The following is a 27,628-nucleotide window of genomic DNA, read 5'->3' on the forward strand; positions in this document are numbered from 1 at the left end:
ACCCAGAGATGGCGGTTGTCCATATTAAAGTCCGTTTACACCCACCAGTCCCATAGGGGTGAATGGTCAATCTAAACAGGTCCGCCTGAAAAACTGACAGCTGGACCTGATTGAACCAGCAGAGTCACACATCCTTTTTTTACAGGTGCAAACCTCCCCAGAAACATGGCAAAAACACACCAACGGTTGTGTTTCTGGTGTGTTTTCGAAGTCGCATGTCTTTTTCACAGGTGAAAAACGCACTGGAAACATGTCAAAAACATATGCATTTTTACAACAGAGCAAATTTCCTCCTGGTGTCATGCGAGTACATCATGTTACCAGCTGGGGACTTTGCGGCATTCCTCCTTCCTAGTGTGCATCTTCTGCAGGACATAGCAGTTATCTTGTGTCAAATGTCAGAATCAGCTCAAGGCAAGGCACATGGGGGGGCCACTATATGGGGGTCCCCCTTCTTCGGGTAGCCACAGTAGCTGGGCTCCACAGGGAAAATTATGTTGAGATGATGAGATGGCGGGGCTAAGTGGGCAGTATTAGAGAGGAAAGGATGTTTGCAACGGAGCAGTGTGAAAGCAGCATTTTTGTTCCATTTTTTTTTAAATTTTGGATTCAATGCAACTTTAATGCTGCTTTCACACTGCTCCGTTGCACAAACGTGGTAATAACGCATGTGTTTTCGCTGTGTGGGGAAAAAAAAAAAAAAAAAAAGACGTGACTCCAAAAACACACCAGAAATGCAATCATGGGTGAGTTTTTGATGATGTTTTGACATTTTGTATGTGGTTTTGCAGCAAGCAGGATTTTTAAAAATGCAACTGACTGGTGTGACAAGCTCCATATTAGTCATGCACTTTTCTTCCACTTTTGGCAAAGAAAAAATGGAAGATAAACTGATGAGTGTGAAAGCAGCCTTAAGAAAAACATACTTTCAACAAGTGTTTCATGGGTCACTTGGCATGGCTTGCAACCAAGGAACGCCATTGATAAACAACATTTTTTCTGCTCTACTGAGGGCTTTGCAGATCAAATTTCCTCCTGGTGTCATGCGACTACATCATGTTACCAGCTGGAGACTTTGCGGCATTCCTCCTTCATAGTCTGCATCTTCAGCAGGAGATAGCAGTCATCTTGTGTCAAACATCAGAATCAGCTAAAGGCATGTGGGGGGCCACTAAATGGGGGTCCCCCTTCTTCGGGTAGCCACAGTAGCTGGGCTCCACAGGGCAAACCAATTGAGACTATGAGATGGCGGGGCTAAGTGGGCAGTGTTAGAGAGGAAAGGAAGAAAAAATCAGATCCTTAGAGCAGACCGTGTCTTGGGGGCAGGAAAAGGCTTACACTCATTTGAAGCAGGCAGAAGAAAGGGTTTGAATAGGAAGGAGCAGGCGGGTCAGCCCTCTATTCATTAAGCAGGGAGGAAGAGGCTTTCCCAACCACCCACCTTAATTATTGTCTCTTCCTTTGCAGGCCTGGTTCTGTATGATGTTAGTGGATTGGGGGACCTTCCAAGGTGGGATTTGGTACTCTCTTAGGACTGCAAGTAAAAAAGAAGCTTTGGCCATGTGTTGGCATTGTATTTCGGCACCAGTGAAAGGGGGGGCAGAGATGGTACACGGCGGGCATTCTACAAATAGGCGCATCTCAACCTCCCCTTACAGAAGGCTGAGGGCAAAGCAGGGATCAGCTACAGGATGGGGCATCAGTGGGCCAGGAATATGCTATGGGGTCTCTGGAGCAGACTGCAAATGGGCCTTGGGGAGCCTGAGGGGTGATAACTGAGAAGGGCATCCTCATGAGGTGTCATGATCTGCTGCAGGACTACGTAGTGATTTAAATGTGAAATTGTTTAATAAATTTATGTTTCCCTAATTTTTGCCATGGTCTGTGTATCTGATGCATACTCTGAAGGAAGGGGGGTAAAGAGGGCATAATAGACCATCCAGACCTTATAGTGGTTGTAAACCCTTATATTTATTTATTTCAGGTACTTATATAGCGCCGTCAATTTACGCAGCGCTTTACACATATATATTGTACATTCACATCAGTCCCTAACCCTCAAGGGGCGTACAATCTAAGGTGTGTATATATATATATATATATATATATATATATATATAGCCCAGTGACTGGCCTTAGGTGATACACAGTGAGGAAACAAATCCTCCTACATATGTTGTACCTATTTGCAGTCTTCTCTTCTCTACATCTAGAATTTATAAATTGTCGAAAAAGGGGGTGGAGAGTTGAAATTACACACTGCAGAGTTCAATGAGGAGAGCTCTGAGAGCTAATTGGAGGGAAGGGACACACCCCTCTTCACACAGCACACAGGAACGGAGTTGAGGCTGTCAATCAGTTAGAGGTCCCTCCCCTGTCACCATTTTTCTCTTGGTGTCAGGAAAACTTGTCAGAAGCAGCTCATGCAGCTAGCAGAGGAAAGAGGCAGAAGACAGAAACTTCACCTAGTGCTCTGGACTGAGACATGTACACACTATAGAGGGATATGCTTTGCTCATATTTTAAGTCTGAGGTTTACAACCCCTTTATTTACAATTGATTTTTTTTTTACTGTACGCACTGGAGGTTTCTCTAAGTCTATATTTTGGTGCTGTGACCGCTGCATAAAGGTGATGCAGCTCTGTCAGTATATTCCCATATTGACAGAAGGCCTGATAAGAGAGGAGATCCAGGAAACGGTAATTGACAGAGTTCTGCAGAGTAAGCTGCCGCAGGACCGAATACAAGGTTGTCGCCCCAGTTATGAAAGAAAGCCTTTGCTGAAAATCTCCCACTGTGTACTGCACAACAAGAAGAAAAGGCCTTTTGACTAACAGCTATCAGTGTATTAGAAGCTTAAAGCGATCAGCCGTTTTCAAACAGAGTAATTATACAGATTACAGAGCAATTCCCCTAAATGTCTGACTTGTATATTTTTTAAATTATTGTGCATACCAGGATAATCCTCATTAGCTGTTAACCTGGCCCAATTCCCATTCCTGCCTCCATGACTCACTTTCTATATAGGATGCTGCAAACATTTTATAACAACAGCTTTATTCGTCAGGACACAACACACAAACAAGGTCGGCATGTCAGGGTGCTGCCTCCACCATGTGGTTACAGCAGGTCACCCGGGATGTGGGGCACACAGCTGTCGGGTCACACAGCTCTATTATTCTGAAGACAGTTCAACTTTCATTATTGCATTTAGGCCCAGTCACTCCGGCGGGAGCATGTTATGCTCTTTATACCGCGTGCCCGCTGGTATGCGTCTTGCGGGGGTGGTGGGATGTAAGGTGTTGCTACAACACTTTTTTTTCCTAAACTTTATTGAAATGTCACAAAAACAGTTTAATGCAATGTTATTTAATTGCATGCAATAAAGTGTGTCACAACACACTGCTCAAAAAGGCAACATGCCCTACTTTCTGTGCACACCAATGCAGCATAGAAATAAAAATGGAAGAAATAGGCAGTGTCACATAAGAACTTCCGTCATTAACTCAGCCATTAACTTAACCCTTTAAGCAAAGGGTGTCAAATTGGCAGCCCTCCAGCTGTTGCGAAACTACAAGTCCCATCATGCCTCTGCCTTTGAGAGTTATTATACAGGATTTATATAGCGCCAACAGTTTGCTCAGCGCTGTACATTATAATGGGAGACAGTACACGAGACAGTACAGTAACAATACGATTCAATACACGAGGTGTTCGAGGGCCCTGCTTCTTGGAGCTTACAATGTAGGAGGGAGGGGATAGTGGTACAGGAGAAAATAGCTGTGGGGGATGGAGTGGTAGGAAGAGTGGAGGAGATCGGCAATTAGCTGAGGGCGGGGTAGGCTTCCCTGAAGAGATGGGTTTTCAGGGTGCGCCTAAAGGTGAGGAGAGTAGGTGATAGTCTGATGGATTGGGGTAGGGAGTTCCAGAGGATGGGGGAAGCCCTGGAGAAGTCTTGGAGACGGGCATGGGAGGAGGAGACCAGGGAACTAGAGAGTAGGATGTCTTGTGAGGAGCGGAGAGTATGTTTTCGGTGGTATTTGGATATCAGATCGGTGATGTAGTTTGGGGCAGTGTTATGAACAGCTTTGTACGTTAATGTTAGCATTTTGAATTTTATCCATTGGGCAATCGGAAGCCAGTGGAGGGATTGACAGAAGGGGGTGGCGGATACGGAGCGGTTAGTAAGGTGGATGAGTCTGGCCGCAGTATTCAGGATAGACTGAAGTGGGGATAGCCTGCGGTGAGGTAAGCCGGTGAGGAGGGAGTTACAGTAGTCAAGTCGTGATATAATAAGGGAGTGAATGAGTTGCTTAGTAGTTTCCGGGGTAAGGAACGGACGTATTTTGGAGATGGAGTCTACATGAGTTTGTCAGCGATTGGACCTGGAGCTGGAAAGACAGATTGGAGTCTAGGATGACACCTAGTACTCTGGCTTGCGGGGTGGGACTGATGGTGGCGTTGTTGGTCGTGATGGAGATGTAAGGGGGGGGATGCGTGCTGGGGGGAAAACTAGGAGCTCGGTTTTGGAAAGATTTAGTTTGAGGAAGTGGAGTGACATCCAATCCGATATGTTGTTCAGTAGGCTTGTGATACGGGCGGAGACTGAAGGGGTGAGGTGAGGGGTAGAGAGATAGATTTGCGTGTCATCGGCATAGAGATGGTAGTTGAAGCCGTGAGAGTGTATCAGTTGGCCAAGGGGGGAGGTGTAGATGGAGAAGAGAAGGGGCCCGGAGGACAGAACCTTGAGGGACCCCAACAGAGAGGGGGAGTGAACGGGAGGTGGAAGCGTTATAGGTAACACTGAAGGAGCGCTGTGATAGATAGGAAGAGAGTCAGGAGACAGCAGAGTCTCTGAGGCCAAGAGAATATGGTTTTTTGAGGAGGAGGGGGTGGTCAACCATGTCGAAAGCTGCGGAGAGGTCAAGGAGTAGGAGCACTGAATAGTGGCCATTAGCTTTGCCAGTTAGCAGGTTGTTGGTGAGCTTGAGTAGGGCAGTTTCAGTGGAGCGTAGGGGACGGAAGCCAGACTGTAGGGGATCAAGGAGGTTGTTGTCGGTGAGGTGGGAACTCAGCCGATTATAGACTAAGCGCTCAAGGAGTTTGGATGTAAATGGCAGCAGTGAGATGGGTCTAAAGTTGTTCAGGTCGGTGGGATCCAGGGAGGGTTTTTTAAGTATGGGAGTGATGTTCGCGTGCTTCAGAGGGGAGGGGAATGCGCCAGTAGAGAGGGAGAGATTAAAGATGTGAGTGAGGGAGCGTAGGATGGAGGAGGAGGGTGATCGTAGGAGTTGTGAGGGGACAGGGTCAAGGGGGCAGGTGATGAGGCGGGCTTCAGAGAAGACCTTAGTGACCTCTTCAGTGGTAGCAAGGTCGAAGGAGTGGAGTGTTGAGGGGGTTTTAGTGTGAGGAATGCTAGGTGGGGTGGAAGTCAGGGCAGTGGCAAGGTCAAAGGAGAGGAGTGTTGAGTGGGTTTTCGTGTGAGGGATGCTAGGTGAGGTGGAAGTCTGAGCAGTGGCGATGGGGAGTTATGTTTGTAACTGTCAATCTTGCAATGCCTCATGGGACTTGTAGTTTGGCAACAGCTGGAGGGCCACCAGTTTGACTCCCGTGCTTTCCATAGATTATGTGATTTTTTTTTTCTTTAAAGGATGCTACAAACATTTTATAACAGCTTTATTCTTCAGGGCACAACACACAAACAAGGTCAGCATGTTGGGGTGAAAATCGCTCGATTTCCCCCACCAACACAGTCAGCGTTGGTGGGGGAATCCCTCCAGCAGCGTAATTGTGTTCTGCCTACAGGGAGTCTTCCCAGGTTGCAGAACACAATGATTACTGCTAGAGGCTATAACCGCCGGCACTAATTGCATGTAAAAAAGCCAAAAGGCTGGTTGTACCCAAGTCAATCGATGGATCAACTTGGGTACAACCAGCCTGCCAGTCCCTGCTGAACCGACCAAAATTTTATCCATCTATGGCTGGCTTCAAATGACTGAATTCTCATTAGGACTTTAAAGCTGAACATAGATGGATCAAATCTTAGTGATTGACTTGGGTACAACCAGCCTGTCGGATTTTTTACATTCGATTACTGACGGTTGGATTTTTTACATGTGATTACTGACGGTTGGATTTTTTACATGTGATTACTGACGGTTGGATTTTTTTACTTGTGAACGAAGAAGCAAAACACAATAGCGTAGTGGGTAGGAATTCCCCAATCAACACTGACTGTATTGATGGGTAATCGACTTGGGTACAACCAATCTTTTGGATTTTTTTTACATGTGATTACTGCTGCGGCTATAGCCACTAGCAGTAATCATTGTGTTTTGCTAGCCAGAGACGGTTTCCGGCCAGGAGAACACAATAGCGCTATAGGAAGGATTCCCCCATCAACACTGACTGTATTGATGGTGGAATCAACTTGGGTACAACCAATCTTTTGGATTTTTTACATGCCATTACTGCTTCAGCTATAGCCACTAGCAGTAATCATTGTGTTTTGGCAGCCAGGGAAGGTTTCCGGCCAAGAGAACACAACAGCGCTACGGGAGGGATTCCCCCATCAACAAAGACTGTATTGCTGGGGGAATCAACTTGGGTACAACCAATCTTTTGGATTTTTAAATGCAATTACTGCTGAGGCTATAGCTACTAGCAGTAATCATTGTGTTTTGCCAGCCAGGGAAGGTTTCTGGCCAGGAGAACACTATAGCGCTATGGGGAGGGATTCCCCATCAACACTGACTGTGTTGGTGGAGGAATTACACAATTTTCTTTTACATAATCTATGGGATGCTTAACTTTAGCATTCTGTGCATCATTTTGCAGAAATATATAGGTTAAAGTAAAAAAAAATTAAAAAACATTCCAGATACCGGATCATCATCCTCTGGAAGATGCATTTTACTCTTCATCCTGTCTGCTCTTTAAGTGGGGAGAGTCACTCGGTATTGGGGTACAGTCAAAAAACTATCTGAAACAGTCTAATGACAAAAACTCCCTTGCCTTTGCACCAAAAATAAGCTGGGGCCTTTGAAACAAAGTGATTTGTCTTATTTGTGAGCTGAGATCAAAATGTGATAAGTGAGCCTGACATGTAATGGCTAGTTGAATGTTCAGAATCCATGGAAGCAAAACATTTCCTCAGACAGGCGTAAGATGGCCTTCCAAGGATCGTTTTTTTAATTTGTTTTTTTGATCAGCCAGCCCAAATTATTTCCCTCTTCCACACGTTCAAGGTGGATAAAGAAATCCTTCTTGCTGTGCTATTCTGACAACGGGGCCTCCTCCACTGTCATAAAACACTGATCAGCACCGCAGCCGATTAGCTGCATGTGCTGATCGAGTGGAAATTTTTCAACACTCCCGCTCAAGAGAAGCTGATCATTAGAGCAACTTCTCTCTAGTGGGAACATCCATAGATAGATCGAAATCCAACTGGTCTTTTTTTTCTACCACAAAATGCTGCTAAAATCCTATGTGTGCATGGACATATAGGATAACATGCAGGGGAGTTTAGAGGCAGGAAAAAGATGTTTGATACCCCTAGGAGCAGCTGTAAAAACATCCAGCGTGCATGAGGCCTTTTTATTTTTTGTTTTCACAATGTTCACGTGAATGGGTTGTGCTTGGTTGCACTGTTGCCCGTCAAATGCGACAGAGGATATCATTTTTGGGATGCCGCCATAGTTGTACAAACCCCTCCGGCCACTGAGTACAGTAAGGGGGTTGTAAAACCACATCTCAATTCCCTACTTTTACCGTCCCCTGATTGCATTTGTAAACAAAGCCTAAAAGGGTCAATTCATTAAACCATGATGTAGGTCCTGTTTTTATTACTGTGCATCATTTTCTAACTCACGTTACTAACAGTTTGTCACATGAATCAGCCACATTCAGCCCTTGCATGTTGGTGATCTGTACACACGACCTGCCCCACCCCCCCAAAGTTCAATTAATTTGACTAGTGTGATCAGTCAGTACCTTGCTTGGACACAGTTCAACATACTGTATCCTGGCCTACTTGAAGAAGGAGGGTTGGGCATGGAGTTGGACATGGGTAAAGATCATTTTGGTCTATAACAGGGGTGATGACGTAAGCGTGATTTGGCGTGATGCACAGGTCATCAGGGTGGAAGTGGGGGACAATAGAGCTTGGGCACAATACAATGCAAATGTCCCTAGTGTGTGTACGCCTAAAGATAAAGACATAGGTTACTGATCAAAATGCTTTTACCTTCTTTCCCACTCTAGTTATAAAGCCGGCCATAGGTGATTCGTGTTTGCAGGAAAGAAAATCGCTCGATTCCCCCATCAACACAGTCAGTCCCCCACTGGTAGAACACAGTGATGATTGCAAGCGACTATAGTCTCTGGCAATAATCGCATAAAAACACCAACAGACTGGTTGTACCCAAGTCATACAACAATCGAATTGGATACAATTAGCCTGTCCATAGATAGTTCGAATCTCAACTGGTCCCTACTGAAATGGCCAAGGTTCCAACCATCCACGGCCGGCTTAAGGTTCTTTAAGGAGTCTACTGAGGAGATCACACTTGGGTCATTTGAGGTGGAAGAAAAAAAAACAAAAAACGACTGAAATGGCCAAGGTTCCAACGATCTTTGGCCGGCTTAAGGTTCTTTAAGGAGATCACAGTTGGGTCATCTGAGGTGGAACAAAAAAAAAAAAACTTCATGAGATAACACAAGGCTCCTTGTGGCAGGTGTGGAACTATAAGTCACAGTATCTGTCCCACCAGACATGTTGGGGCATGACCTCTCAACAGCTGAGAGTCACAGGTTCACCCCTTCTAAATTACAGACAAAACATTGCCTTGGACAGCATGCAGATCCCAAATGCTGAGGCTGATTTACTACAGGATGTGAGAATGAGTTGTGTGAATATTCACTTCAATTATCCAATCACGTGCAGATAAAGTAAGCAAACAGGAATTACTCTTCACATAATTGGAACATGGACATGAATCTTCAACTATTTCATGAATAATTTCAAATCCCTTAGTAAATCAGCCTCACTGCCTGGCCAATATAGAAGAACACACCACAAACCTCATACTATTGAAGATTTGTGAAATCAGAGCGCACTACAGAAATGCAAATAGTAATGATGTGCTGCAACCTGAACCAACCAGACTGGATAGGTGACTAATGATTGCTTGATGTCCTTTATCTCATTGTATCACTGTATTTATCAAGATAGAATCAAGGCTGCGTAATACAGAGCTCTGTGAAAGCTGAGTAGTAAAAACTGTTCATGCTACTACACATTTTAGTGAACGTTGTTCTCTATACTGCCCAACAGTTTAGAAAGTCCCATATTTACTAAACAATGCTGCTACAACATGATTTATAAGGCTAGGTTCACACTATGAATCACACAGAATGCGCTACTTGTTCCTGTTCAATTCAGTGCAGTGCAATTTGAACCCATTCATTTTGAACAGGTTGAAATCGTACTGCATGGCAACAAAAGTTACAGTCTGGCTGAAAAAAGACAAAAGTTCATCCAGTTCAATCATTAATATAAAAAAAAAAAAAAAAAGTTATAATCCTACACCCACAGTTGATCCAGAAGAAGACAAAAACCCAGCAAAGCAGGAACAATTTGCTCCGGCAGGGAAAAAAAATTCCTTCCTGATCCCCCGAGAGGCAATCGGATATTCCCTGGTAGTGCATGCAAAACTTTTGTTAACGCACTGCATGCAGATCAAATGGTACATTTACACCAAGCAATCTGGTGTAGGCAAACACACTGCCTTTGGGGTGTCATTAACTTAACAGTGAGACCCCCTGCAGATCTTAACTGCAGAGTGTTTTGAACCCGGTATGGGAAATATGCACTGATTGTGGGTTTATTGCACCATTCTAGTGTGAACCTAGCCTAATGAGGCAGAATGTCTGTTCCTAAATTTCAGACATTGTCAGGGAGATTAACAAAATCGGCAATAAAAACAGCTCTCTATATGCACACCTATTTAACATTTCCATGCACCAAATGAATAAAACTGTTGCACGACAATTTGTTAACTTTCTGCACTGCAGTTGTGCACTCAACATCTATACACCTCAACTCACTACAGTGTTTATGTCAATGTGGTAATGATGTAGCAACATAGAGAAAAGTGTAATTTAGAACATTGCCATAAGTGCTTAATTATTTTGACGCGTGCTATCTGATATTAAGGCTAGGTTCCCATCTGTGCGGGTGGTGCCGCTGCTGGACCCGCACAAATACAGCAGTCGCAATCAAGCACATAAGAGAAATGCAAGACCTGAGGGCAGGAGCCATTAATTCTAATAGCATGCTGCCCGCATTGGAAATTGCACCCGTACTGGGAACCTCAAACTCAACATCTATGCACCACCTCTCCCTTCTCACTGCAGTGTTTATGTCAACGTGGTAATGATGTACCATTATAGAGCAAAGTGTAACTTTGTTCCCGTGCGGACTTCGATTTCAAAAATAATGCAGGGACTTCTTTCTTGCATGTCCTGAGGCACAGCAGCCCATTCAAATGAATGGGCTCTCATGCCCACGCACAAATCACAGCCCGCAAAGGTGTGAACCTAGCCCAATAGGAACTGTTGTATTTTAAAGAGATTTTACTTGGCTGGGGCAAAACACATACAATTTATATAATGGCAGTGTTAATTGGCACATGGAAAATGTTCGGATAGTTACACTAAAAAAACAAAAATAAACCCCAAAAAACCTTATTTCCCTTTTCCTTGTGTGTGTCAATAATATACATCTAAATAATAAGTAGTATACAATACCTAAAAGCAATAGTGTTGCCTGGGCATCCTATGGCGTCCTATAACCTCAGATTACAGGAAAATCATTGTATACATTAATCATAAACCAAACTTTAAAACATTCAGCCAAGAAACAAAAAGATTTCAACTCGAGCATCATACAAATGATCATCTTGCAGTACCCGTATGTCACATCATCAGATAAAGCTTGTAGTGGTGTTAAAAGCAAAGCGGATAATAAACAAAAAACACAAGTGAATGACAACACAATCAATAGTAACAGCTCAAAAACACATTATGTTTCGTAACTATTCATCACAAAACTGAGTGATACAAACTGGAGTAAATAAAACAGAGCAAAAGTTGGAGCCACAGAAAACAAAATCGGATGATTTGTTTGAAGTTTGAAATATCTGTTTGATTGCCAAGAGATACAAAGATTCCCTTTAAACAGTTTTGAAAAAGTCAACCCCACAGTGAAATCCAAGCAGGTCCTATGGCGAACATATAAAAAGCAGACAAATGGGAGTTCTGGTGCGCTCTTACCTGTGATCTGCATTGTATCCCTGGATCACATTGCCAGGACTCACAAGTTTCCTCCTAGTATTTGCCTTCCTGTCTGAGAACAGCCACGCATTGAGGAATGCAGAAAATCAAGAGAGTCCCAGCTAGTCCAACCCAATGAGATCCTCGTTGTGCCACATCCAAACAATAGCTGTCTCAGTGTAAAGCCGGAGAGCACTATCCAGCCTGCCTGGGAACACTATGCTACTCTGACATTCCAACAATGTGCACTGCTCTCTGCCCTATCACAAGGGCGTGTGTTAGCTTTTTGGAGGTGTGTGAGGAGGGGGCAGGGGTGGAAGAAGCTTTACCTAAATAAAACCTCCTTTTTATGAGACCTGAAACTCCCCACATAAGCTGAACTCTGCTTTTATAAGTTTACACATCTCACACAGGGAGAGGATTTCCTATGTACACAATGCACTGATATGATCTCCAGAACTTGTTCACGCTACAGTATGTGCAATGACTTTCTGCACTGAATAAACGCAGGTCACAGTTAGGGCACATAGAAAACAATTGCTTTTTATATGCCTTGTTTACACCACAATGCTGGCGGGATGTGTTGCAGTAAGGAAAAATGCAGCATGTCTACATCTCTCCGCACTGCACTCAATGGAACCGTATGTCAGTGACATGAAGGACTTCAAATAAAGTTATAAAAAAACAAAAAACAAAAACAAGTAGCTTGATGCTCTATAACACACATCACACAATTCCTTGCTGGAGGCAGAGCTGCAATCTAATGGTAGCCACACAGATATCGATCGATATGATCATTCAATTGATCACATGATTGGACTACAATGAGTGCATCAAATAAAAGTCAAACCACAGATCATTCATTCACTGATTTACCCCCAGTTCACATCTATGCAGCCATGCAGGCTGCGTCTTGCACGGGCATGAGAGCCCATTCATTTGAATGGACTCCCATGCCGGTGACACGCAGGGAAAGAAGTCCCTATACTTCTTTGGAAAAACACAGCCTGCACAGGAACCTTGGTTCCCAGTACGGTTGCATTTTCCAGTGCGGGTGGCGTGCCATTAGACACCCACATTTCTCTGTGTGGGTGGTGCGGCTGCACGGATTTTCGTGCGGATCCGCAGCAGCACCACCTGCGCAGATGTGAACCTAGGGTAAGTGAGCTTTCAATCCATTTCATCACTGGCAAGTTCATCAGCCATGGCAGAATTTGATTAATGGATCATAATCAGCCATGATGCAGATATTTTGTTCATCCGGCGATTCCTTACAATGTAAATGTGATAGAGCAGCTATACAGCCACCTGATCACTTCTACAGGTGGCGGTGCCACACACACACACTACACACAAAATCTGACTGACATGTCGCATCAGATGCCCTACACAGAGTGAAAGGAACCCTCCATTGTTTTTCGCCCTCTGGTACGGCAGAAACCACAAGCAACAAAATGTCAGTCACTTGCAGTTTCAGTTTGTTTACAAGCGGTTACCAGACGTAATGGATCTGATCAAACTGATCTTGGCTTTATCAGATGCTTTGGAGGGCAGAGGAGAGATATGGGGGTCTAATAGACCCCAGATATCTTCATAAAGAGGACCTGTCACAGCCTATGCTATCACAAGGGATGATGTTCATCCCTTGTGATAGCAGTAAACTTCAATAAAAAAAAAAAAAATAAAGATAAAGTGTCAAAAAAATTAATTTAAATAAATAAAATGTTTCAAAGTGCTATTCCCCTGTGCTCACGCGCAAACGCTCGTACATCCTGCATGAATATGTAAACAGTGATTGCACCACACATGTGAAGTATCACCATGACCATCAGAGTGACAGCAATAATTGTAGCACCAGACCTCCTATGTAACTCTAAACTTGTAAACTGTAAAGGCTTTTAAAGCATCATTTCTGGATAGTATAATGTACCATAGTTTGTCGCCATTCCACAGACATGCACAATTGTAAAATGTGACATTGTTGGGTATCCATTTACTTGGCAGAACATCATCTTTTAGATTTTACCAATCAATTGGGTATTATATTTTGTTTGTATGCACTAAAATTACAGTGTACTTTTCCCTGAAAATTTGTGTTTGATAAACCGCCGTGCAAATATTAGGCAATATAAAAAATGCCAACAACAAACGTTTTATTCTCCAGGGCCTCTGTTAAAAAAAATGTATAATGTTTGGGGCTTCAAAAGTAATTTTATAGCATGAAAAAAAAAAATCTGATTTTTATCAGAAAAATGTCAGAATTGGCCCGGGCTGGGGGTGGTTAATAGATCCTATTTTAAAGTGATACTGCTTTGTGTTGCATCGTTTGATATTTAAATCAATAATGAATGGCTTGTTTGCGCATGCTTATGCCTAGATTAATCACAGATTGATACATCTATAGCCACATTAAGGCTCCTTTCACAGGGATGGTTACGTCTTCAGCTTTTAGCTGCAGTTAGAGAAACTTATTTACTAAATGCAGACAATGCATCCTTATGGCTCCATTCACACACTGCATTTAGCAACGTTTTCATAACACACGGTTTTATATGTTTATGAAGAATAAAGATGACAGCGTCCAGGAGCGATGTACCGCAGCTATGTGTACATAAACGCAGTTTATTGCAGTACAGAGAAAAAATAAGTAAACAGTTGCTATAGAAAAGGCAAGAATTTACTACAGCAGCTAAACGCAGCTGCATGTAAACGCACGTAATCACTGATAAACGCAAGTGATCTCTGTGCCAGGAATGTTGGAATTTCAAAGTGAAAAAACATGAATTTACAAGTGGCAGAGCAACCGCTCATCTGAAAGAGGCCTAACATGTTTCAGTTATTCCAAAGATAAATAAATCATTGTAGCAATTTTGCAGCACTGGACACAACATCTAACAGATGGCTAGAAAGTGTTGCTATTCATCACCAGTGAGTTCAGAAATGAGCTCAATGCACCAGTTCAGGGTGTATGGATAAATCACACTAGAAGGTAAATATGTACATTTTGAATGCTGTATCCAAGAAAAGACCTTTATTACCCTGGCCCAGTGTTAACATCAGGATCTTCCGGCTCAATCACATCATCTGCGCAAAATCCTCTGAAATCTCCCAGAGCCCCTTAGTGGTGGCAACTGGAATCACATCTCAAGAACTACCCAGATCTAAAAATCTTGATGTGGTTGCCCCTCTGTCACCGCTATACACTGGGATCTGGTAAGATTTCTACACCACATCCATTTGCGACCCAAATAAGCACTAAGCTGAACAAAGCTATCCGGTTTGGGTAGCAATGGTGTTAAAATACAGTAAAGTTATATTTATAGTTACATTTTATTAATTAAAGGCATTTATACAGTGCTAAAAAGATATGCAGTACTTTACACACTGTACATTCACATGTGTCAAACACAAGGCCGGTGGGCCGAATCTAGCCTGCCAGGCCCTTTTATGTGGCCCTAGCACCTCTCCTGCAGCAGCAGCACCCCCCTCAGTAGTCAGTAGCATAGAGGACGACAGAGCTCCTCCACCAGATCCTGCACCACTTCGTGCAGTTGCAGCACCCCCTGGTCTCCCGACTCCCCTGCTATCAGCATGCAGCAGACTCTGGTAGCTGACTCCAGCCCACCTCTGGTTCTCTTGTAGACCTTGTACTTCCTGATTCCCAACTCCAACTCTTTTTTCTAAAGCAAAGAGTAAAAAAGGGCAGAGGTGATCAAATACCACCAAAAAGAAATTTCTTTTTCAGGGAAAAAAAGGACAAATTTAATTGGCGAACAGTGTTGCATGACCGCGCAATTGTCATTTAAAGTAAAGCAACAACGTATAGCAAAAAAATGGCCTGGTCAGGAAGGGGGGTAAATCTTCCAGAGCTGAAGTGGTTAAAGGGGGGAGTGGACTCTTTTCTATGCCCACTGTAGGCCCCATTCACATCTAGTGATTTGGGATCATACACGGAATCACCACGATTCTGCCTGTGATTCCAAATTGCATTGCAATGCTGGCAAAACGAAGCACGTGTGTGTGCGCCTTTCATTTTTATTGGCACCTAAAATGACATGTGGTTTTGCCACAATTTTCACACGGTTTATCACACGGCAACTTTATATCATGTGAAGCTTGATGCCCAAAAGGAGCAGGAATTTCTTTTGGGCCAAAAAGCTTCGCTTGATAGTTTACCGTGACTGCAGTGAGATAAATCGTAGGTTGCAGTGAGATAAATCGTGCGATTTGGAATCACGGGCAGAATTGTGGCGATTCTGCCTGCGATTCCAAATCGCTAGATGTGAACGGGGACTTAGAGATGCCAACTTGTACTTACAAAAAGCTTGTCACTGAGGAACTAACATTCCCATGGACATCAAGGCAAAGGTTGGCAGGCATGCTGGGACGTGTCATTCCACAACAGCTTGAGAGCCACAGGATACCAAAACAGAACTGAAGTGATAAATGAAATCTATTTAGCTCACTAAGCAACAGGTCTCAAGTATCAGCTGCCATTTCAAACAACATTTTGTACAGAAGAAAGAACTAAATAGGAAATATCTCGGATTTTTAGCAGTACGTACGTCTAGAGGTTGGATGCAATAAATCATGCAGAGAAAAGGAGACATTTGTGAAATAAGTACGAGCTGAAAGGTGAACATTTTCTGCATTCGGCTTATTATACAGGATTTATATAGCGCCAACAGTTAGCTCAGCGCTTTACAATATAAAGGGAGACAATGCAGCAACAATACAGTTCAATACAAGAGGGATAGGAGGGCCCCGATCAGGGTGGATAAAAATCAATGATTTTTTAAAAAAAAATTAAAAAAAAGATCTGATTTTTTTTATTTAAATCGGATTTTATTTAAATTGGATTTTTTTGAATAAAATGCTTTTTGAGGAAAATATATTACCACCCAAGGGTTATTCCATCATGAAATAAAGATTAGTTTTTTAATTATGTAGAATAAGGCTGTATATGTTTAATTGTTTTGGTAAATAAATTCCATGAATCCATTCACAATGTCATGCTCTTCCAGAGGTTTTCGGAAGATTATTGGGCAGTTTCTCTGCCTACAAGATATTATCACAGATGCTTGGTTTACTTTGTAGTTATCAAAACTGAATTTGACTCAGCGGAGATCACATGCCTCTTCTTCACAGCAAAAATGTTATAACATGAACAGAGTTAAGAAAAAGACCTTAATCCTAACTTCTACAAACCTATGAATACAGAATCAACCCCTTCAGTGCTAAGTTTCAAGAAGTTCAGTGAATAGAATAGAAACAATATTTTTCTGATTGTTTGGAGTGGAATAGATCTGCACAAGAAGAAAGTGAAACTAAGTGTGAGGAGGAAGGGGCTGACAGTCTAAGTTTCTTAAAATATATATATTTTGTTTAGCCAAATTAGTTAACAAACATGGATGTTTAAGCAAATAACATATGCTGGAATGTTATTGTTTCAGTTGAATAAATCTATTTAAATTGTTATTATTAAGGTAATTAATATTTTTCTCCTTCCTAAGTACAACAGAAAAGTTGTCCAAATATGAATGATTAACCTATTAAACTGGGGATAAAAAAACTAATATGAAAAGTTGTTATTCTAAAAATCTTCATCTACTTGCATATTAAAGTTATACCAGCAAGAATTAGTCTATGTAGAAAACTAGGATTTAAATCAAGCCTGACTAGTGATTTAAATCAGTTTGATTTAAATCAAATCCACCCTGGCCCCGATCCTCAGAGCTTACAATCTAAGAGGGAGGGGCTGGTGGTACAAAAGGTAATAACTGTGGGGGATGGACTGGAAGGAGGAATAGAAGATTCTATTATTAGCTGAAGGCAGGATAGGCTTCCCTGAAGAGATAGGTTTTCAGAGATAGTCTAAAAGTGGGCAGAGTAGGCAATAGTCTGATAGATTGGGGTAGAGAGTTCCAGAAGATGGGGGAGGCTCTGGAGAAGTCCTGGAATATTCAAGGGCAGCATTATGATAGCTTAATTTTTTCCTGTGTTTTACTATGATGATAATATGAAAGTTATGTGGGCTTTGGGAGTAGAATACTGAACTACAGGTACATTACACCGCAATCGGTGCTCCACCTGAAAAGCTGCAGAAAATGCATGTCTGATTTTTTTTTTTTTTAATTTAGCCACCAGCCCTATTCTGTATTGCAAGCTCTTCCCTCTCTCTGGAAAAGTCAAATGATTTGTACACATTTTTTAGCAGGGTGTTCTAAAATGGTCATTGGACTACAAGTCCTAGAATACACTGCAGAACACTAGACGCCAGTATATTGCAGGACAGGGAGTTGCTGTGTACACTTTTATTAACCACTTCAAGACCGGGCCTATTTATTATCTTTTACTTTACATGTAAAAATTTGTATTTTTGCTAAAAAATTACCTAAAACCTCCAAACGTATTTTTTTAAGCAAAGGCCCTACAGAATAAAATAGCGGGTGTTGCAATTTTTTTTATGTAACAGTGTTTGCGTACAGTATTTACACTTTAATGAATTTTATTGTACAAAAACAATATAATACCCAATTGTTTGGTAAGATGTAAAAGACGGTGTTACGCCAAGTATATAGATACTGAGCATGTCACACTTTAAAGTTGCGCATGCCCGTGCAACAGTCACAAACTACGTATATTTTTATTATATCTGGAGCTGGAATTATTGTTCTCAATCTGACATTTGCGGTGATACTGCAATCGCTGTTTACAGACTGATGCGGGACTGACGTGTGCATTAGCCTTTGCATGTGAGCACAGGGGCGCTTTAAATTTTAGCATTTTATTTTCACACGGGCCTTTAATTTGTTTTTAATTTTAAATCACTTTTATTGTTATCACCAGGAATGTAAACATCCGTTGTGACAGCAATAGACAGTGACAGGTACTTTTTACTGAGACATCTGGGGTCTACTAGACCCCAGAACTCTCCACTGCCCTTAAAGGCTTTGGATTATATGGTCCGATGCTTTTTCAAACTAGTAATGACATCAAGCACCTGCAGGCATCATCCTGGTATAACCACTCAAAGTTGGATGATATGTCCATACCAGGGGCGGACTGACAATTTGGAAACTTGGGCACTGCCCGAGGGCCCGGGGTCAGTATAGGGCCCCATGAGATGCCCCTGGTACCTTTTTCATAGGCTTTTTTGAGTTTGGGCAAGGATATAGGGGCCCCATGATCCCCTATTGCCCGGGGGCCCCATGAGTTGTCAGTCCGCCCCTGGTCCATACGTTGCTTGGTGTTAAGTGGTTCAACCCAAAGCCAAGAATGTAATATATTGCAGCTTACCAACCATTAGATGCAGTGGCTGCATTAGTTTTCTTTTTTTAAGGCTTTTTTCCACCTTCTGTTTTCACCTGGTGATCGGACTAGCAGCATACTGCCTGTATTAGAACACCTCCACTCTGGATGAAGGAGCATAGGGGACACAGCAGACAGCAGCATTGTGAGTCTGGGAGGTGGCAGTGTTAAATATACTAGCAGATTCAAATACACTAACAAATTGAAGCCAAACCCCAGCTAAGGCCTCATGCACACGAGACGTTTTGCAAACTCTCCTAGAAGTCTTTCTGCCTGGCAGCAGGGTTTTGGCAGAAAAAAAGCTTGATGCTTGTAAAAAGTGCCTAAAGCTCTTACAAGACTTTAGGGGCATTTACAGGTTTCAAGAGCTTGGGCGTTAATTAATTTACCCCTGGTTCACATATATGTGGCCATGCGGGCCGCGTTTTGTGCGGGTACAAAAGCCCATTCATTTGAATGGACTCCCGTGCCCCGTGACACGCAGGGAAGAAGTCCCTGCACTTCTGAAAACGCAGCCCGCACGGGAACCTCGGTTCCCAGTACGGTTGCGTTTTCCAGTGTGGAAGGCGTGCCATTAGAACTATTGGCACCTGCCCGCGGGTCCGCATTCCTCTGTGCGGGTAGTGCAGCTGCACGGATTTTCATGCGGTTCCGCAGCCACACCACCCGCACATATGTGAACCTAGCCTAAATTGGCCAGAATAACAATTTATTCTGGCTAATAAAATGAATAACCCTCAAGTGCTAAACGCACCTAAAATTTAGGCGCGTTTAGCAGTGCCAAGCTTTTTTTCTGCCATAGCAAACTGCTTTTTTCCTTTTGGGATAAAGGTTTTATATAAATAAAAGTTGATCATTGTAAGCACCGCTGTCAGTGCTAAATGGTTTGTCTCATCTCTGTAAGCCAATACATTTGCAGGAGAGCTTGTTCTGTTCAAAACAGACTAAGTGGATGAACATAGAAGAAAGAAAGCCTAAAAGAAAACACAGCTATCACAAGTTAGTAAGTTGCAATAAAATAAATGATCGCTGTTGAATACTACTTTAAGGACTCATATTTTCCACCAGTTGAATACACACGTAATCAGCAATAGCTGCATTATACTATGTAATAAAGGCCGCACCACAGGGAGGGTTGGTGAGCACATGTTCCCAGCCTCAGACATTCCCACTAGTCCCTGTACATGGAGAAGCTGTGTTCTGTTCAGGGCAAATCTTTTCTTCAAGGGTCACCCCTCCCCCGGCATGGCTTGGTGTTCCCAGCAGGAGGGAGCTGTCCAGCCTCTGACAAATCTGCATATAAACAGACTGTCCTGGAGAATGCAGTCACTGCACCAGACTGGACAGACGGGACTATAGGAAGCAGAAATGGAGACCTATCGCCTTTCTGGGGAACAACAGAAAACGTCATTTTGTGACATTCAAAACCTCAAGTTGTAGATTGCAGAGAAGTGTGTGGACAGGACGTCAAAAACTGGCAGCAACCTTGGCAAAGCAAATATCACAGACCATGTCACCAGGTCAAATGTAACACCCAGTTATAAACATGCAAGCACAATTTAATATTTAACAATTGCAGAATGTCACAAGACGTCATCCTTCCTCAGCCGTGCATGACTGTTCAGTCTGGAATGGTAACAATGTATAGAGGGTTTTTTTTTTTTTTTAGAAAGAAATAACATCTGATGGAACAATGGCTTGATTTATTGTTCTAGCTCTCTAGCACAGGAGACATACTCACCAAGGAACTGCCTTACCTGATAAAAGACTTTGAATTCTGTTCAGCCATTCTTATGATTCACATGCTATGGGCAGCACAGTGGCTAAATGATTAGCACTTCGGCCTGGCAGTGCTAGGGTCATTGGTTCGAATCCCAACTATGGCACCACCTGCCTGGCTTTTGCATGTTCTCCCTGTGCCTGCGTGGGTTTCCTCTGGGTACTTGGGTTTAAATTGGCCCTAGTATGTTTATGTATGAATGCAAGTAAGACTGGCCATACACTGTACAATTTTCTTTAGAAAATTGCTTTAGATTTACCAAAAACCATAGGATATGGAGGTCAAACCTAAACAACACTTTCAATTGTATCCAATTAGGCAGGCCCTTGCACTACACAGTTGAAAGTAAATCTAAAGAAAATTGGGCAGAAATTGGACAGAAAATTGTATAGTGTATGGCCAGCCTTAGGGACTTTAGACTGTACGCCCCTTGAGGGTTAGGGCTAATGTGAATGTACAATGTGTGTGTTTGCATGCGTGTGTGCGTGTGTGCTGCGTAAACTGATGGTGCTATAAGTACCTGTAATAAATAATGTGAATGCCTTCTACAATGCAGCATTAAATCAAGGATTAAAGCTGGCCATAGATAGGTTTTTTTTTTTTTTCACTCAGCCAGAGGAAAAAAAAAATAAACACAACAGATTCCTCCATCCACAACAAGGGAGGTAGATGGAGGCATCCCTCTGACACACTGGGGGAGATTTACTAAAACTGGAATGTACAAAATCTGGTGCAGCTCTGCAGAGAAACCAATCAGCTTCCAGGTTTTATTGTCAATGCTTACTTGAACAAGCTGAAGTTAGAAGCTGATTGGCTACCATGCGGAGCTGCACCATATTCCAAGTGCTCCAGTTTTTGTAAATCTCCCCATATTGGAGGATGGTTGCTGTCAGAATAAACTGATCGTTGGCTGCAGACAATCAGTAAAAGTCTTTCAACATTCCCATACATCAGAAGTCCATCTTAGATTGTACGCCCCTTGAGGGTTAGGGACTGATGTGAATGTACAATATACATGTAAAGCGCTGCGTAAATTGACGGCGCTATATAAGTACCTAAAATAAATAAATCTAATGATCAACTTCTTTCAAACAGGGATGGCCACACATGGGTCAAAATTCAGCTGATTCCTCGCTAAATCGGCTGAATTTCAATCTATGACCAGCTTAAGGGACCATTATCACATGTATGTTGACTTGAGTTGCGTTACAGCATTTTCAAAGCTAGTGAAAGTTTGGAATTGAACTAAAAACCAGACCTGCAGCATGTTTTTTTTTTTTTTTTTTTGGAATATGTTACAGCATGCCCAATGGAGGTCATGTGCACAGTGGTGAACTGCAGTGTGGATCTATTGATCCTAGTGCACTCGTGTTGGGGTGCCATTGTAAATGAATGGCATTGCAAAAAAAAAAAAACTGCACATGGTGCCATGCATTGTGTTAACAAGCGGTAAACCACGGGGTCCTAACTGATGACACTCCATTTATTAGCCTAAGTGTGAGTGTTTATTATTAAATGTTAACATAAAATAAAGACTTTATGTAACTATACTACCAGTACTTTAAATAACATTTTATTATTCAGAATTCAAACACAAATGAAAAATATAAATGTTTTATTTTTGTATTCTCCAAATTGTGTATGTTGAAAAATCTAAAAACTTATTTAAAACAAAACAAATGTTGAGCAAAGGGAGGATGAGGCTGAGCCGTGCTATGTATGTCTATGGATGCACACAGTCCAGTTCGGGAGCGGACAGCACCAACGGGGGACCCTAGAAGAGGAAGTAATATCCTTGCACAGATCGGGTAAGTATAAAAAATTATTTTAAGTTAAAAAAAACAAAAAAAAAAACACTTTAGTATCACCTTCTTCATTTAAAGGTTGAGGAAACAGGGAAACAGAGCAACTGACATTACATGTGAAAGGCTGGCAGCCCCCACCCCAGGACACAGTCCACAGTCCAGTAATCATGACAGATAGGTTTGTTTTCCCATAAACAACTATTTATATGGGTGGTTACAGCCCCTTGCTGTTTTGTGTCAATCAACAGATGAGGATATGGAGGGATTAAAGAGGGCATTCATTACCTTGTTACAATAAAACAGAACATTCATTTTCCTAATTAAAACATAATCAACAGTGTTTCACATTTAGGGAAAAAAAAAAAAGAAAAAAAAAAAAGATTAACGGTTGGCTGTGTAAATTTGTTTGCAAATGAGTTCTGTGCCAAATCTGTGTGTGGCTATCTGAATTAGGAAGTGTTTATCAATATGCTTTGTCTGCTCTTATCAGTAGTAAGCCATTACAGATAAGGAAAGGAACACTGAAGGACCAGGTACTTAAGCAGCGCCCTAGAAATCGCATTGATTTCATATTAAAGTGATACTAAAGGATAGCTTTTTGGGCTGTAAAATAAAAAAGATGTTATTTTTACCTGCTCTGTGCAATGATATTGAATAGAGTGGTCCTGATCCCCCTTTTCTGGAATTCCCCTTTTCTGGAATCCCCCACCGGAGCGGTCTGCTCCTTCTGTCTGGGGAAGAGGAACCAATGGTTCCGATAGAAGAAGCAAAACAGGAGCTGATCATGGAAGAGGATTCTAGGGAGAGGCGGGCAATCATGCATTGAAGAGGCGGGCAATCATGCATTGCAGGGGCGGGCAATCATGCATTGAAGGGGCGGGCAATCATGCATTGAAGGGGCGGGGCTTACTGAAGAGGAAGAAGTGTAGAACTGCAAGGGGCTCACATTTATTTCTGAACCATAAGGTGAGATTTCATGTTCTTGGGATTTTGCCTCCTGGGGAGACCACTGTTCCAGTTCCCCAGAGACTGCCTTTCACGGCAATAGCCAGCCATGCTCCCCATACTTTGGCCCATTGAGTACTGCTCCATTACTGCACTCCGGGAGTCTACACACATGCCCTATCCCAGGAGATACAGGGCTTTTTCTTTATAGACTTCACAGCAAAAAGGTTCGGCCTTTCCATTAAGGACCTTTTATAATCCTAAAGTGGAACTACACCCCATCTGAGCACCACAAATCAAAAGAACCATTTAAAGTGGAGTTCCACCCAAAAGGGGAAGTTCCGCTTTAAGCCTTTGTCCCCCTCTCCCTGTTAAGGACTGGCACCTTTGGGGAGCGGGTACCCGAATTTGACAGGTACCAGCTCCTACGTCCGCTGCGATCACCTAAGGCAATCGGAAGGGGAGGTTTTCTCCCCCCTCCCTTCCCGTAGTCTTTTGGGACACGTGACAGGTCCCCGAAGACTACGGGACCATTCAGAAAGCACGACATTTCTCACGCATGTGCAGTGGGCACCTGGCTGTGAAGCCGCAAGCTGTCACAGCCGGGTACCCACACTGAAGATGCCATGGAGAGAAGATGGCCGGTGAAACCAGCCATAGTGAGGACACTGCTGGACCGAGGGACAGATAAGTGTCTGTGTTTTAAAAGTCAGCAGCTACAGTTTTTGTAGCTGCTGACTTTTATATTTTTTATTCAACTGGAACGCCGCTTTATTCATTTCTCATATTCAAAGCAAATTCCCCCATCCATCCATGTCTTCATACTTTGTTTTGCTCAAAAATCACTTAGAAAAAAATCCCTGGCATTTCTGGCCATGGCAATCTTGAGTAAGGGCAGCTGATTCATATGGCATTTACTTCCTGGAATCCATCTGCCCTTAGCTCAGGCATGCAGACAGCAGAGTGCGCTCAGCTGAGAAAACCCCTCCTGCCCTCCTGAAGACTCCTGGGATACAGGACAGCATTTGCTAAGCCACTGAAACCAGGAAGTAACTAAAGAAATGTAAAAAACGGTTTACGCCAAGTAAATATGATATAGCTTCCTATCTATTACTGCTAGCAACATAAGGATTCAAAATAGTCAAGGTTGGTTCACACATAAGCGTTTTCTGCAGCATTTTGCAGAAACACACTACAGTCCACACAGGATTTCCTATGGGACATGTTCACATCTCCGCGCTTTCATCCGTGCGTTTTTTTGGAAAGGGTCAGGGACTTTTTTGATTGCAAAAAGCTGTGTTTTTTGTTCTATAGCCTTCAATGGAAACAATGCAAAAAAGCATGTAGTGCGTTTTTGCTGCGTTTTAAATCTGCGTAGCAAAAAAACCCCACACAAAACGCATCAAAAACACAGCAAAAATGCAAAGCAGAAATGGATCAAATGCAAACTGCATAGGTGTGAACCTTAGAGAGTGACGTTCCACTTGAAGGTCTATATAGGGAGGTGAGAGTCTGTCTACAGGTCTCTGTGGTGGTGGAGATTCACATACACTTCGGGACTTAGGGTGCTCTTATGGAAGTTGGATTTCTATGATTTTTCACAGAATGATTTATGAATGTTTCATGTAATATATCTTATTCACATATGTATTTATTTTTCAAACATTTATATCACAATAGTGGTACTTTGTATTGTGTTAAATAGACCATATAGTAATTTAGAGTATCACACTTCACATTTATCACTGATGATTACTCTGCAATGTATTGTTAATACATTGTTATTTAACAGAAACATTATTTTTTACTGTGGAGTACTGCAGTTGATCATATCACATTACAATAATTTGAGGGTGAGGAATATATTTTATATTATAAAGCAGACTGTAAGACTTTTTAAAACATTTTTTTTATAAAAGAGCCATGGTATACGCAATATTTTAGAACTAATGAAAAAAAAATTGTGAGCTTAGTGTCACTTTACTAGAGTACCTGTTTCTAGAAGTACCTTTCCTAAAGGCTCACATTGAAGAACTGAACATTAGAAAACATAATCTGACCTAAAGAACAGCTTAAAATAAAATGTTCATATTCATTCTTCTGCTAATATAGACATTACTCGGTATGACATCCTAAGCAGCTGCACTGGAGACAATCCAAGGAGCGGCTACATTATTCCTAGAGTAAATCTCTCACTACCACTGGGCCTCAGTTCACAACAGACGCGCTGTCTGGGATTATGAGGTCATAGGTCAAGGGAAGGCCTCCTGAAGCCCATTATGTATGTCTGAAAAGACCACCTATATAGATGTATGCTTCTCGTTATCCTGATTAATCTTGATAATGCAAATTATCTACCAGAAGACTAATTGCAATAGAACTTAGCATTCTATATGCGGTTTGTGAGAATGTAATCAGTACTGTACAATTATAGTCTCTGCCACAAGAAATTGGTCATTTAAATCAACAGGTGCAGGTTTGCTCATAACAACCAAATCAGAAAGTGTTTGTCATTTTTTTTTCAATGGGGAATTGCGCCCCATAGACTTCAACGGGGAGACGCGCCCCATAGACTTCAACGGGGAGTTGCGCCCTATAGACTTCAACGGGGAATGTATTGTGCGATTCCCCCTTGAAGTCTATGGGGCGCGATTCCCCCTTGAAGTCTATGGGGCGCGATTCCCCCTTGAAGTCTATGGGGCGCGATTCCCCCTTGAAGTCTAGGGGGAATCGCGCCCCATAGACTTCAAGGGGGAATCGCGCCCCATAGACTTCAAGGGGGAATCGCGCCCCATAGACTTCAAGGGGAAATCGCGCCCCATAGACTTCAAGGGGGAATCGCGCCCCATAGACTTCAAGGGGGAATCGCGCCCCATAGACTTCAAGGGGGAATCGCGCCCCATAGACTTCAAGGGGGAATCGCGCCCCATAGACTTCAAGGGGGAATCGCGCCCCATAGACTTCAAGGGGGAATCGCGCCCCATAGACTTCAAGGGGGAATCGCGCCCCATAGACTTCAAGGGGGAATCGCGCCCCATAGACTTCAAGGGGGAATCGCGCCCCATAGACTTCAAGGGGGAATCGCGCCCCATAGACTTCAAGGGGGAATCGCGCCCCATAGACTTCAAGGGGGAATCGCGCCCCATAGACTTCAAGGGGGAATCGCGCCCCATAGACTTCAAGGGGGAATCGCGCCCCATAGACTTCAAGGGGGAATCGCGCCCCATAGACTTCAAGGGGGAATCGCTCCCCATAGACTTCAAATGGGAATCGCGCCCCATAGACTTCAAGGGGGAATCGCGCCCCATAGACTTCAAGGAGGAATCGCGCCCCATAGACTTTAAGGAGGAATCGCGCCCCATAGACTTCAAGGGGGAATCGAGCCCCATAGACACCAAGGGGGAATCGCGCCCCATAGACACCAAGGGGGAATCGCGCCCCATAGACTTCAAGGGGGAATCGCGCCCCATAGACTTCAAGGGGGAATCGCGCCCTATAGACTTCAAGGGGGAATCGCCTCCCATAGACTCCAATGCGAAAACTCCTGTCAATAGCAATCCTATGTGAATACTTATCTTTGCATGCCACTCTACTCCTATGAGTTGCGAGTCTGGAATGCACCACTACAAACTGGCACAGGACACTTTTCATAATGGCACTCAAAACACAATACATGTGGATCGCATCTGTGTGAACCACCTCAATAAGAACACAAAATATATAGCCTATCATGCGAATCTGTGAGTTTAAAAGCAATCCAGAATCACGTGTATGAACTAGAGTGGCTCCATTCACACCTGGGCGTTTTGGGATTGCAGCAGAATCGCTGTGATCGCAAAACGCAGGTTCAGTTTTGTCACGATTGTCACATGGCAAACTATGCAAAAAAAAAAATATCTAACTTTTTTTAGTTGGCTCTTAGATTTAAAGCAAATTTATCAAGCCCTGTTTTAGGGCAAAGGCGGCATAAACTGCTGCCAGGGCAGCTAAAGAAGGCACTACTGCATTATATGGTTGAAGATATACAAAGTGGACAAATTCATTTACTGCTGGACACCTATGATAAAATCAGATTGTGCAACCTACTACACTTAGGGTAAACTGTAAAACAATCCTGATGTGTGAAGTCATGTAATGTAAAGAATAACTAAGGCAACATTTTTTTTTTTGTTTTGGATAGAATGGAGAGGGATTAGAACATCTGCCAGGTTTTCATTACTGTATGTACCCTCGTTAGGGAGATTCACACTCTTTATTTGTCATGCATCCCATTATCACTGAACATGAAAGTAAAAGAAAATTCCAAATTTTGGGTTGTCACCAGAACAGGAATTGAGGGGAAATCTTCCAATGCGGACACTAGTTATGATGACCTTGGTGACAACCTTTGGACGGCTTACCTCTCCCTTTCGGTTGTGGCTATGGAACAGGAACTAAAGGGAAATCTCCCCCA

The 27,628-nt window shown here is 42.8% G+C and overlaps 1 protein-coding gene across 5 annotated transcripts in view; it reads right to left on the reverse strand.

Moving 5' to 3' along the window:
- Positions 1-27,628, reverse strand: part of RASAL2 (RAS protein activator like 2) — a 451,415-nt gene that overhangs the window by 162,830 nt on the left and 260,957 nt on the right. Inside the window, exon 1 of one of the 5 annotated variants that reach the window (XM_089676321.1) lies at positions 11,335-11,475. The exons of the other annotated variants lie outside the window; for them this stretch is intronic. Coding sequence (XP_089532447.1) covers positions 11,335-11,347 — 13 coding nt within the window. The 5' untranslated portion in view covers positions 11,348-11,475. Of the gene's footprint in view, positions 1-11,334; positions 11,476-27,628 lie in introns of those variants that run through there. 5 annotated transcript variants of the gene reach the window in all.

This window comes from Staurois parvus, unplaced genomic scaffold (assembly GCF_062004578.1).
Source record: "Staurois parvus isolate SC_StPar_1 unplaced genomic scaffold, SC_StPar_1.0 ptg000166l, whole genome shotgun sequence".
NCBI classification, from domain to species: domain Eukaryota; kingdom Metazoa; phylum Chordata; class Amphibia; order Anura; family Ranidae; genus Staurois; species Staurois parvus.